This window comes from Orcinus orca, chromosome 4, assembly GCF_937001465.1.
Source record: "Orcinus orca chromosome 4, mOrcOrc1.1, whole genome shotgun sequence".
Classification (NCBI taxonomy): Eukaryota; Metazoa; Chordata; class Mammalia; order Artiodactyla; family Delphinidae; genus Orcinus; species Orcinus orca.
This window is the reverse complement of record NC_064562.1, coordinates 132,268,395-132,281,096: the sequence shown is the minus strand read 5'-3', so window position 1 is coordinate 132,281,096 and position 12,702 is coordinate 132,268,395. Positions and strand designations below refer to the sequence as shown.

Genomic DNA, 12,702 nt, shown 5'->3' with positions numbered 1-12,702 from the left:
TAGTTTCAACACTAAAAATATTTGAATATCCAGATGACTATACATTCGTGCAAAATTATTCAGAAAAATACTTTTGGCAAAACTAAAGATAAAAATGAAGCCAATTAATTTTTATGGAACTGATATAAGAAGATATGTTTGTCCATTTAAAAAATAATCTCATAAAATATCAATATATACAACAATATGGATGAATCTCAAAAGCAATATGCTAAGTGAAAGAAGTCCAACACAAAAGATTACATATTTTATGATTCCATTTATGTGAAATTCTAGAAAAGGCAAAACTATAGTGGCGGAAAGCGGCTGTGGCTGAGGATGGGGGAGAAAAAGACATGGAGATCATGGAAAAGACTCCGACAAGTACAGGTTTCTGGTAACTGACTATACTGCTGACCTGAATGAATAAGCATTTTCAGAACTCTAATAGAAAACTGATGAATTCATAAAAGTGCTAACAAAAGATCAAGATGAAAAAAAAATTAATTACATGGGACTGAGTGAACTGATGAGGATGATTATAATTTTTGTGACTCTCTGTTTGAATTAAAAAAAAAATCCCACAAGGACTCAGAAGAAAAAGACATGGAGAAACTTTTTAGGGAGACAGAAGTGTTCTAAATCTTTAATGTTGTAGTGGTTATACCACTGTGTGCAATTTTCTAAAATTCATCAAACTGTGCATTTAAAATGGGTGAATTTTACTGTGTGTAAATTATACCTCTATAAAACTGGGAAAAAATTCAATTTCTATAAAAAGAAGATAAAAATCCCCTTCCAAAGGTAAATGTCATCTACAAACTGTAACGTAAACATTTGGAAACCCAGATGAGTTGAAGATGACAAGTAATTATGTCATCTATGATATTAAAATGTCTGCATATCTAGCACAACACAAGAAGCATATCCTGCAGGGCTTTCTGAGGCAAACTTGATCTGCCAAGCTTCAGAGAGATGTGATTGTTAATGACAAAGCTATGTGATGACAGTGGGAGTTTGCTAAAGAGACTTTCAATGTGTTTCTAGTTGCTTCTTGACTTTAAATAGATAAGGACAAGTGAAATAAATAAGGATAAGATAACTATTTGTCATATTTATTATTGTTTTCAGATTGATATTTGTAAATGGGACTGAGAAAACGAATAGGCTAAACTTACTGTGTGCATTACGTAGAATTCTCCCCGGTTATTTCTAGAGAAATGAGGAAAGGGAATGTATTCCCCTTAGGAAGGGTTGAAATGGCTGTTTTCGGTGAAGCTAGAAATGAAAAGCCCCAAATAATTTATCATGCAGGATACAGTTTGAATGTCTGGCATTTTAAAGCTTCCACTGGGCTTCATTTTAATACTGATTCTTACAGAGACAAGAAGTTTAAGGAAAAAAATTGCACACCAATTTAAGAAAAGGTGCCAAAGATTTCTCCTGGGTATGAATAAATATCTTTCTTAGCACAAAGTTTTGTTTATGTCTAGGAATTCTGCTTGTCAAACATCTTTTATAGACTTTTAGAAAATAGTCATTTCTGCAAGAAATAGTCTAGAAATAAACTATATCAGGAAGATGGCAGGAAGAGGCTAAATTTCCGGAAGAGTTATAGGTACTTACATGTGTCCATCTTGACTTTTGATGAAATCCTGTCAGTCACTCTCCAAACACGTGATTAGTTTTGATTTTAGAAATCTTAATAACACCACTTTTCAATTAAGGTCTTTGGAAAAAACATAACTTTTGCCACCAAATTGACTGCTGGATATTCAAACTGTGTGACATCTATTTTCATCCTTTTTACTTTAAAAAACACATTATTGAGCTAAACAAAGATTATGTCAGAGAATAAAATGTTATTCATTCATCAATATTTATAGGCAGTTTGAGAAGTCATTGTGACATGAATTCACTGTCTTCTCATCAGGATTTTTACAGTTTGGTTAATTATAACATAAAAATTTCTCACCAGTTTTCTGGGGTCCTATTACCAAGAATTTTGGTAAGCGATCACAGGTTTTTTCTTTAGACCAAATGTCTCTGTGGCGTTTGTCATCACAAGGATTCTAAACAGGAGAAGAAAATAGAGATGTATTTTTGTGGGTGCCCATTGTGTGTTAGAGTTTTTCAAATTCTGTCCTTGAAAAGATATACCAGGAAACAAGGCTATGTGTCTCTTTTTTTTTTTTTTTTTGTGGTACGCAGGCCTCTCACTGTTGTGGCCTCTCCCGTTGCGGAGCACAGGCTCCGGACGCGCAGGCTCAGCGGCCATGGCTCACGGGCCCAGCCGCTCCGCGGCATGTGGAATCTTCCCGCACCGGGGCACGAACCTGTGTCCCCTGCATCAGCAGGCGGACTCTCAACCACTGCGCCACCAGGGAAGCTCTGTCTTCTTCTTTTAGTGAAGGTCTTGAAGTGGCATCATGGAAGATTTCAAAGAACTCCTTTCCATAATGAAGTTGAGTGTCTACTGAGGAGGTGAGGGAGGGGAGACATTTCCATTATGGGAAAAAAGCTTCATAGCACTGCAGGTTTAATATTTTTTCTGCTATTGGCAGTTCTATGTCTTAATTGTGGGTTGTGTGGTGTAAGTTTTAAAATAATGAGCTTGTTGGGCAGAGACTGTGCTTGCGCTAACCTAAAAGAAGATACACTCTCAGCATTCAGTAAGTAACTGAAATTTAAGGTGTCAGACTTTTATTCTAAGTAACTTTGAGCTTTCCTGCTATGCTTTAAAGGGAGATGGATCTGGCTGTAATAATATTTAAAGAGACAGCAGATTCCTTTCAGCTGCCTTCAAAGGTCAGTATGTATGTCTAAAACTATAACTTTACAGACTGTGATGCTAAAAAGCACTAAATTTCAGTGAAAGGGTAAAATGAGGGTGAATTACTACCTTAGGGAATCTGCTTTTGGTCTATAGTAGTTAAACCAAACCCACTGTGCAAGATGTATCTAGAACATCCTTAATTTTAACCTCTAAGTGCATATTATGTAAAGAATTAACAGCACCTTTTAATATTATTCAGGAATAGGTAAATAGGACATTCTATTTCTATTCAATTAACGCTATAGATACGTGCAGTTAAATAAACCTGCTTATTTAGCATAAGCAACAGATTTTAAGATTAAAGTAAGGGTATTCTTTTTGGCTGTTGGTCTAGAAAAAAAGTGGTTTCACCTGAAATAATAATGATTTCAGTTTAAAAATAAGGTGTTGGGCTTCCCTGGTGGTGCAGTGGTTGAGAGTCCGCCTGCCGATGCAGGGGACACGGGTTCGTGCCCCGGTCCGGGAAGATCCCACATGCCGCGGAGCGGCTGGGCCCGTGAGCCATGGCCAATGAGCCTGCGCGTCCGGAGCCTGTGCTCCGCAACGGGAGAGGCCACAACAGTGAGAGGCCCGCATACCGCAAAGAAAAAATAAAAATAAAAAAATAAAAATAAAAATAAGGTGTTAAATTAGCAGGAAAGTTTCATGTCTTTCCAGTGGCTAACGCCTGGTGATGTTCTGTAGTGGTTAACATAAAAAGATGGGTGTTTTAAAATCTTAACTGCAAAATAATATGCAGTGATAATTTTATAACCACCAACTTTAACCTACTAAAATGTGTAGTTACGTTTCTTCTTGGGGTTATCTGTTTGTGCCCACGAGGCAATTAGCTCAAGTTCAGAGCTAAATGAATAGAATATAAGTGCAGAGCTTACTGTAACTTCAATCTGTGAAATTTACTGAATTCTGCTTCTGAAGATCATTATTATTATACCATCAGTTCTGTCAGTAACTCTCATTTAGAACATTGATTCAGAGCGCAGTGGCCTGGAATTCTTTCCCACTCTGTCACATAGCAGCTGTATGACCTTGCTTAAGTGTCTCAGCCTTTCTGTGCCCCAGTTTCTTCATCTGTAAAATGGCGATAATAACTATACCTACCTCAAAGGGTAGTTGTGAGGATTAAATGAATGAACATATGTAAAGAACCCAGTCAGACATGTAATAAGCACTATGTAGTTATTTGCTAAAGATTATTACTTTCCCCAGATCATGGTGTGGGGAATCTAAGCTCAAAGTATGTTTTTGCAATTCTAGACACATGAGAGTGTAAGCTTTGAAATCTGGGTCATGCCCGGAACAGTTTGAATATGCCATGTTTATGTGACATTTTCTCTTAAGAAGCTCAGTGATTTTGTCGCTAAACACTTTCCTCATGTCCAAAGTAATTCCCAATAATACTTTTGAAAGCTGACTATATTCTGCAGCTGCTGGTGTACCTCGTGGTTCAGAAGCAGATGTCAGTTCTGAACTCTTCTCACCTACCCCTGTAATGTCATTTAGTCATGAGAGGTGATGTGCTCAAGGCTGACCAGCTGGCTACCTGTCTAATACACACCTAAACCATCTTCTGCTCTTTCAGCCTATTGCAATCTGCAAATTGATCCCTCAATCCTGATTCAAAACACTGTATCCACTGAACCTCTCACTGAGCTTTCAGAATTCCATAGTTTCTAATGGGCACAGGAACAGAGAATATGGCCCACTATGAAGTTTCTCAAATCTACTAACGTACAAAACGTGTTATTTTTTCCCCAGGATGTCTTCACTTTTCAGATTTGGATTACCTCATGAAACTCCAAGATATGTTTGTGGGATTCATTAATAATACCAGTCGTTGACCCAATCTTACCTGCCAGAGAGGGTCTTTTTGATCAGGAAAGAGCTCAAAATATTTATGAGCCAGCTGCACTGGAGGCAGAGTCTGAAGTCGTAAGTTGGTCCAGCTCTGCACGAAGTTGGCTAGATTGACAAATGTATATAATCCCAGTCGGTCATTCCCATAGTTAGACAAATGGGTCATGAAAATGCTGATCTGAAAAAGGCAAATGAACTTCAGTGTGAACACAAGTTATTTTAACCGTAGGGGGCAGTGCAATCACAGCAATGCTAGTTTTTCTTAAGAAGTCTTTGCACAGGGTTTCAGTTCATGAAATGTTTTTGAATTTTGGACATATCTCAAATACTCTCATTATATTAATGCACTCTGGAGGATGTGTTATTAGCAAGACTTGGTGAGCATTTTTTTCCTAAGGTTTTAATGTATTTCATAACAAAAAATGAGTCCAACTGCCACCGACCCACGTTGGTGCAATTTGACTGATGCTGAATAACACATCCTAGATGTTCACACATAGTGGCTTCATGATATGTGAACTATTCATAATGTGAGGCAGCAGGAGGTTGGGATTTTGTAATTTCAATCAACTTAATCTGATTTGTAACATAGTATGTAGAATTAATGGATATAAATAATCAATGAATTGTGATTATTAGCATTAACTGAATAGCCTCTGATTTGTATTTATTAGAGGTCATAATGACAAAGGACTAGTGAATGAATTTTTACTAAAAGAACTATCAACTATTTTCCATCAATGACACTCTGAAACCCTTTTCCATATTTATTGAGTCTACTATTTCCAATATCAAATACCTCCTTTAAGAAAAGTTTTCAGTGCTCGGCTAGATAAACTATTCCTATGGAAGCAGGTGTCCTGGATTGAATCCACACATTGAAAAAAAATTATAGCAAACATGGGGATCTTTTTATAATAAAATAAATTTGAATTCTTTAGGTTTAATTCAATTGGTCAGGAATGTAGAATGGGCATTTTTAAAGCTACTGCTTAAAGTGAATGCAAATAGCTTTTGTTGGTTAGTGTTGACAAATGGAAATAATTCTGCATGAGATTTTCAATGGTAATGAAAACCACTGTGGCGTTTATGCTACTATAAAGAGATCATAAACGTAATTCATGGGATAATAGTATGCTCCTAAAATATATAATGTCATATGAATGAACAGTAATAATGGTTATTATAATCATCATAATAATGAATATAATAGGTTCATTCATTAAGAGACTGGCTGAGAGAAGTATTTAAGAAAATTTATTGAGGTTAAGTGGCGGAGATGAGAGAAAGTTTTGATATAAAAAAATCAGAAAAAATATAATTACTTACAACTATGAATAAAAGGAAGCAGTAAAATCCTATATTATATAGAACAAATCACAGACTTTAACATGAAAAGCTTCAAGTGTGATCAAGAATATTTAATCGTGTTTCTATTCACTCTGCCTGAATATATTTTAAATCTTAGAACTTTCACAGACAAAATACTTTAAGGGTGATTTTAAATAGCTACCAGCAGACTGATGCAGTCATGGAATTGATAAGTAAGACTTTCAGCTTACCATTTGGGGTATTTGTGAAAAATGAGACTTTTAAAACCTAACCTTCTGGTTATTTTTTATAGTAGCTTCAATTGTTTGACCTTTCTCACCCCCTCCTTTGTTTCCTCCAAAATTTATCAAAACAGTAGTCTATTGAGCGATTTAAGAAAATCATACTTAGATTTGGAAGTTCTTTCCTGATAACCGTTTGAAGCAGTCTTTCATCATTTGTTTTATATGCTACATTTTTCAGTGTGGCCCAATAACAATGGCAAAATGATACTTCAAATGCCTTTCTATTAAATTTTTTTCATACAATGTAAAAAAAATATGTTAACCTAGTTAGCCACTAATTCAAATTTATCGCTTTATTTTTCTGAAAGATTTATTAAAAAATCTGTGTCTATATTTTACTTTAGTATCTGCATTGGACAGAAAATGAAAAACTTAGAGATATTGTTTGACTTTCTGATACTAATACATTTGACATCCCTTTGAATTTACTTTTCAACCTTGGAAAGCATTTTATGCTGTGACATTTAAAGCAGAGTGCCACTTTTTTACTTGTATGAGTGTAGAAAGTAAAAAATGCTTCTCTCTCTGGTAAAAACAGAAGTGGCCCAAAGTGAGTATGAGCTGGTTGATGACATCGCTTTTGCTGAAACCGAACCTGACTGGCAAGAATTAAGGTAATACTTATAAGGTGTTGAACTTAATCCTGTAAAAGAAAAGCTACTTAACCTCCAACCAGGGAAACTTTCCTAGGTTTTCAATTCTATTTTTGTATATCAACTTTAACATAATACAAAGTGTACCATAAGCAAAAGGACTGCTTTAAAGCGATGGTTTTATAATGCATGTCACCTCGTGATACTTTTAGGCTTTCGACTCAAGCCTGGGATTTGTTTTGTGCTCCTAAAGAAATACAAGGCCATAAAAGGAATATATAATTGTTCAGGACATAAAACACTTCAATTTCTTTTTAAACTTTTATTGGGGGGTGAATCACAATATTCTCTGTACACATGGAACATTGTACATATCTTTTGCTGAACATGTCACCTCTCCAAGTTTTCTTATTATTTTTGTTAGGAAGGTATGCACGACAAGCAACAGCACAGGTGGGAACAGATATATAAAGAGAAGGCTTTGGTCAAAAATTAGCTTGCTTTCCAAATAGTATTTCTTCTTCTGTTCTGATCTGTGACAACTATAGTGTCACCTTACTTCTTGGCACTTCCTCACCTGACAGCAATGTCTGCATGGAATAGAAAGAAACAAAGAAGCAGCTTGAAAAGGTTGCCATTTCAGGGAAAGTAGATATTAGTCGTTTGCTAAAGAAGATGCCTTTATAATTTTAAGAGTGTTTCAGAACTAAGGGGTTTTGTTTTGTTTTTTAAAAAAGGATTGAATGTGTCAAAATAAGTTATCTTTACTGTACATGCAGAATCCAATGAGAAGGAAAATGTCAAAAGAAGTTACAATTGCATTTCTATAACAGTTTTTTGCTGTAAGCAAACTGTAAGTAATTCTCCTTGTTACCCAAAAGACTAATCAGCCGCTTAAAACTCAAATCATTGGGAACTGCCAAAGACATAAAGTTTATCTGATTAACAGCTGAAAAAAATTCTAGCCTGATAAACATAGATTTGTATAACAAGATACTTATCTATGATTTTTTTTCTATAAAAGGCAAATGGTAAATGCCAAATATCTTATATACTGGCATTTATGAGAAAGGAAACAGATACTTTTTTTAACAGTTGTAAAAGCATGGCTAAGAGAAAGATGTGGGAAGCTTTATCTATACTTTCCAGTCTCTGATAAGTTCCAGGTATTGGAGATGGACGAATCACTACCAAGAAGAGTAGGAGCGAAACATGGGTCCTGGTGCAAAAGCAGTTGACAATGCAGTAATTATTCTGTTTGTTTTGAGATGGTCAGGGGGGAGGGGAGAGGAAGTTAGGGTATAAAAAAGTATGTTACTTATAATATTTACTATAAACGATGCCATTTATGACCATGCTGCTTAGTTAAAATCCACAAACATTTTTCTTATCCTATTTGCCAGATGCTCCGATTGGTTCTGGAGGGGTGCAAATATAAATATGATGCTCATTCTTTTTAAGTCTTTTTTTGTGAAAAAATTTAGAATTCAAAAGACACAAAAGAGTTTACAGTGAAAAAACTTTTTCCTCCTACCTCCATCCTTTAGCCAACCAGTTTTGTTTTGTTTGGTATCCTTCCAGGTGACCAAAGGTTCAAAAGCCTTAGCATATATACAGATCACCTAGGAAGTTTATAAAAGTTCAGATCACCAGGTCTTACACTCAGAGATTCTGATTTTCTAGATCTGGAGGGTGGCCTGGTACCTGCATTTTAGAGGATCATCCCTAGTTGTCCAGATGCAGGTGCCACTGGAATATGATTTGAGGAAAACTGGCCAAACCCATTGTTTATTCCCATAGAAAAGATTTTGTTCACCAAAAGCCATCAGCTTTTCTGTAGTGATCCTTTTGAATACATTTTACAAAAAAGAACATGTAAAGTTTATGAATATTTTGATGTTCTAGGCTTAGAGCTAACCATGGCACAAGGTACAATTTGGTAAGTGCCCTTGGCTATGCCTTTGGAGGGCTTCTGCACTGCTGACATATGTGTGGAGACACGTAGAAGATTGCCAAAAAGAGAACTGGTCCGTATAGACATGCGCAATTGGTTCCTAAATCCCCTTCAATCCTGTGTTGTTATTGTTGTTTTTTTTTTTTTTTTTTTTTTTTTTTTGCGGTATGCGGGCCTCTCACTGTTGTGGCCTCTCCCGCTGTGGAGCACAGGCTCCGGACGCACAGGCTCAGCGGCCGTGGCTCACGGGCCCAGCTGCCCCGCGGCATGTGGGATCTTCCCGGACCGGGGCACGAACCCGTGTCCCCTGCATCGGCAGGAGGACTCTCAACCACTGCGCCACCAGGGAAGCCCATTTGTTGTTTTTTTACCAAAGCAAAATTCTTCTCTGTTTCCTCATGTACCTCTCAGATACATATTATCTTATAACGTCTCTATTTAATAGGCTGCTTTTCATGTTCATTTTTACTTTATTTCATAGCATTTAAAATATTGTCTGGAAGAGGACAAGCATACTGTAACTTCTTTAGGGGAAAAATAAGGAAAACAGTTTATTTTTATGGGGTAGTGATCAAACTGTGCAAGTTTTATTACCATGAAAAATATATGAGTTTCATCACTGTCAAGAATGGTACTTCATTACATGAGTTTGTCTCTTTCTGGAAAATAAGCTAAAAATTCTGAGGAGAAGACTCTTTTAATGAGGCATTGGGCCTGAACCTCCAATTCTATAATTTCCCAGTTCAAACCATCTAATAGTTCCTCACTGCTTTCTGAACTAAGTAAAATTCAGGATGTCACCCTAAATTACACCATGATCTCAGGTTACCTTTCCAATCTTATCGGTGCTCCGGGTACCAGTCAGTTGCTTTGCTTGCTGCTCCCCAGTGTTCCCTAGACTCACCTACCTCAATGCTTTGTTTATGCAGTTTCTTCTCTCTAGAATACACTGCCTCACTTTTCTACTTCTGTCTGTCCTAGGTATCCACAGGGTCACATCTACCTTTTCAGATCTTTCTAGGCAAATGAAATCTTTAAAAAATTTGAGCCCCAGAGCATTACAGTTTAGTCTTTCTGACATTTTCTTACTCTGACTTGTATTATGCTTTTAAAAAGTGCTTGTTTTATTTGTGTCTAGATTGTAAGTTCCTTGGGGGCTGGCATGGGGCCTTTTTCAACTTTATTCTCTGAGCTGCCTATGATATATAGTATGTGCCTTGAGTTGGCACCAATAATCTTGCTTAAAAAGTTGGGAAATCTAGGGTCAATTGTTTTTACAGTGCCATTCATTCTGGTAATCCTTTAGCACCATTCAAATTGTGACCCTCCTCAAGGATTTATTCTTGTCTCTTCCGACTTTGTCCCTGTCGCTCTGTACTCTTTCCGCGGAACTCTGGCCTCCCAGTCTCCGTTTATTTTTTTTTTTACCACCCATTTCCTTCTGTTTCCTGTGAAACTTCCTTTCTTTGTAAAAAACCGATATCTTTAGGACTTTAACTTTGACCTGCATGGTGGTTAAGAAAGTGGGCTCTGCCACATACTGACTTAAGAAGTTATTTAAACTCTCAGTACTTTAATTTACTTAATTAAAAGGAAAAAAAGGGGCAGAATAATAGTAACTACCTCACACGGTTGTTCTGATGATTAAATGTAATAAAACATTTAAAGCACTGCTTGACACATAGTAATTGCTTAATAAATATTGCTTTTGTTGTTATATTACTATGGTTTTGCAGGAACATCATTTCTCGTTTATAGCTTCCTTCCAGCAGCTCATCAACCTTATCTATACCTCTAGTCTCTTAATCCCTTCCTTTTTTTCTGCATCTGTCAATGTTCATCTGATAGTGATCAGATGATCACTGCCTCCACCAGGCAAGATTCTAGGGTCAATAATTTGAACTTCTCTCCCACTATCACCCTCAGATTCCCAACCTTCTTTTTGCTTTCAATGCTCTGCAGGTCTGAGACTTTGGATTAATTTTCCATTCAATTTCTTCACACCCACATATGAACTTTTCAGCACAGCTAGAGAAAAAAATATACAACGGGAGCTATTCAGGTCACGTAAGCACACGGTCCCCAATTTCAATGGAATCCTCCATACTACTGGCTACTCTTTTTATTCATTCTTTATCTCCTTGCTCTTCAGTTTCCTTCAGCAGCTATTTCAAACTCTCATTCTTCTCTGAGGCCTTTTGCTCAGTCTTCACTCTCCCTAATCTCCCTAGTTTGTCCCCATGATTAATGAGGAGTAACGGTCATGAGGCAGGAACTCTTTCAACTTCCTACCCCTTTCCATAGACATATGTCTTCTAAAAATTCCTCCTGACACCTTCAGTGTCAGGCAGAAGTGTTCCATTTTGTTTTCAAGACTAATATATCTCCAAGTGCTTTTTATCCCATCTACTTTCAACTCCCAAGAAATCTCATTCTATCACTTATATTTCTGTATTTTCCTCTATTTTTAATCCTCTCTACTAGTCCTTCCCTAATGCCTGAAAACATGCTTGAGTCTCTCTCTTCTTAGGCTCTCGAGTTTTTTTCTTTTCTAGACACTGTCCTTCCCAGCCAAGGTCTTCAAAGGAGCAGCATATACGTGCTGTCTTTACTCCTCATTTCCATTCACTTTTTAGTCCTTTGTCATCTGGCTTTTGTTCCCACCATTCCATTGAAAATGCCTTGCCAAAGGGGAGCAACTCCAAATATAACATCTGCAATCTTAAAAATCATTGTGTAACTCATACATTAAACACTTCAGATTCATGGGATATAATCATTAAAGTAACCCATCGCTTTTTTGCACTGTCCCTTTAACGTTTATTCAGTGTGGGCGGTTTTCCCCTTATCCCTGGATGAAGGCTAGGGAAGGCAGCATGGCCTCCCTAGTTTCTTCAGTGAACAGGGAGCTCTCATGCAGCTTTAGGTTGCTAACACAGTCTTGATTTAGTAGTTTAAATCTCCTGGTCCAGAAAATAAAACTCCAAACTTGTTGCAATATTAAATCTTCTCCTGTCTCTAAGCTGTGACCTGGTATAGGAGAGAATCTGCAAGAGAGGCTGGGAAGAGAGCCTGATTGATTCTTCTCCAGTGGGTGATTTTATTCTCCATCTTGCTAGCTGAGGCTTCTGATCCCTTAGTGTTTGGGACATGGAGATGAAGGAGGGAGAGGGAGACAGGGATTATTACGTGATTGATAATGTGTCAAAAGATGGCATATGCGTAAAGCCATTTGAGATCTTTGGAGATATTCCTCCTGGCCCCCAGCAATGCAATTTCCTTTACAAGGCTAGTGCCTCCCTCAGTTCCGTGTCAGGAGCCCTTTTAAAAAGATTCCCAGGTAACATTCCTACTAAGAATTCTACAGCTGGGCCCTGAGATTTAGGGGCCTTTGATCTGACTTTGGAAAAGAGGGCACATACTCTTCGATGTGGCTCCCTCCTCTTTTGACAAAGACCATTTTAGCCAATCTCTCTCTCATGCTTTAGTTTTATGAGTCATGAGGCAGACAGCAGCCCAATATGTCCCTCTTCTGGGAACACATACCAGGAGCTCTCTGACCGGTCTGGTGACCCTCACGCCAGAGCTGAGATGAGCAGCAGGGCAGTCCTTCACCCTCTGCTCTCCTGTGGGTAGAAAGTGGTGGGGATCATGCTCACTGCACAGCACAACTCTCTCCAAAAGTCTTCCTCACAAATTCTCCTTATTTCCAGAAACTTGATCGTTTGATCTGGGACGTGGGTGAGACATTTGAAATTTTTTTCACGGTGGTTGGTGTCACTCATAGCTCACTTTGTTGCTTATATCTTCCATATTTTTGTGCTGTTACAACTGTTTTACGCTAAAAATCATTTTCATTAATTTTAT

General features: G+C 37.4%; 1 protein-coding gene across 1 annotated transcript in view; it reads right to left on the bottom strand.

The window, feature by feature from the left end:
- The window catches only part of LOC101289454 (N-deacetylase and N-sulfotransferase 3), a 157,520-nt gene that overhangs the window by 26,348 nt on the left and 118,470 nt on the right, over positions 1-12,702 (bottom strand). The window contains exons 7-8 of the mRNA XM_012531333.3: positions 4,668-4,850; positions 1,955-2,051 (exon numbers count right to left, since the gene is read on the bottom strand). Of these exons, the coding sequence (XP_012386787.1) occupies positions 1,955-2,051; positions 4,668-4,850 (280 nt within the window). The remainder of the gene's footprint in view (positions 1-1,954; positions 2,052-4,667; positions 4,851-12,702) is intronic.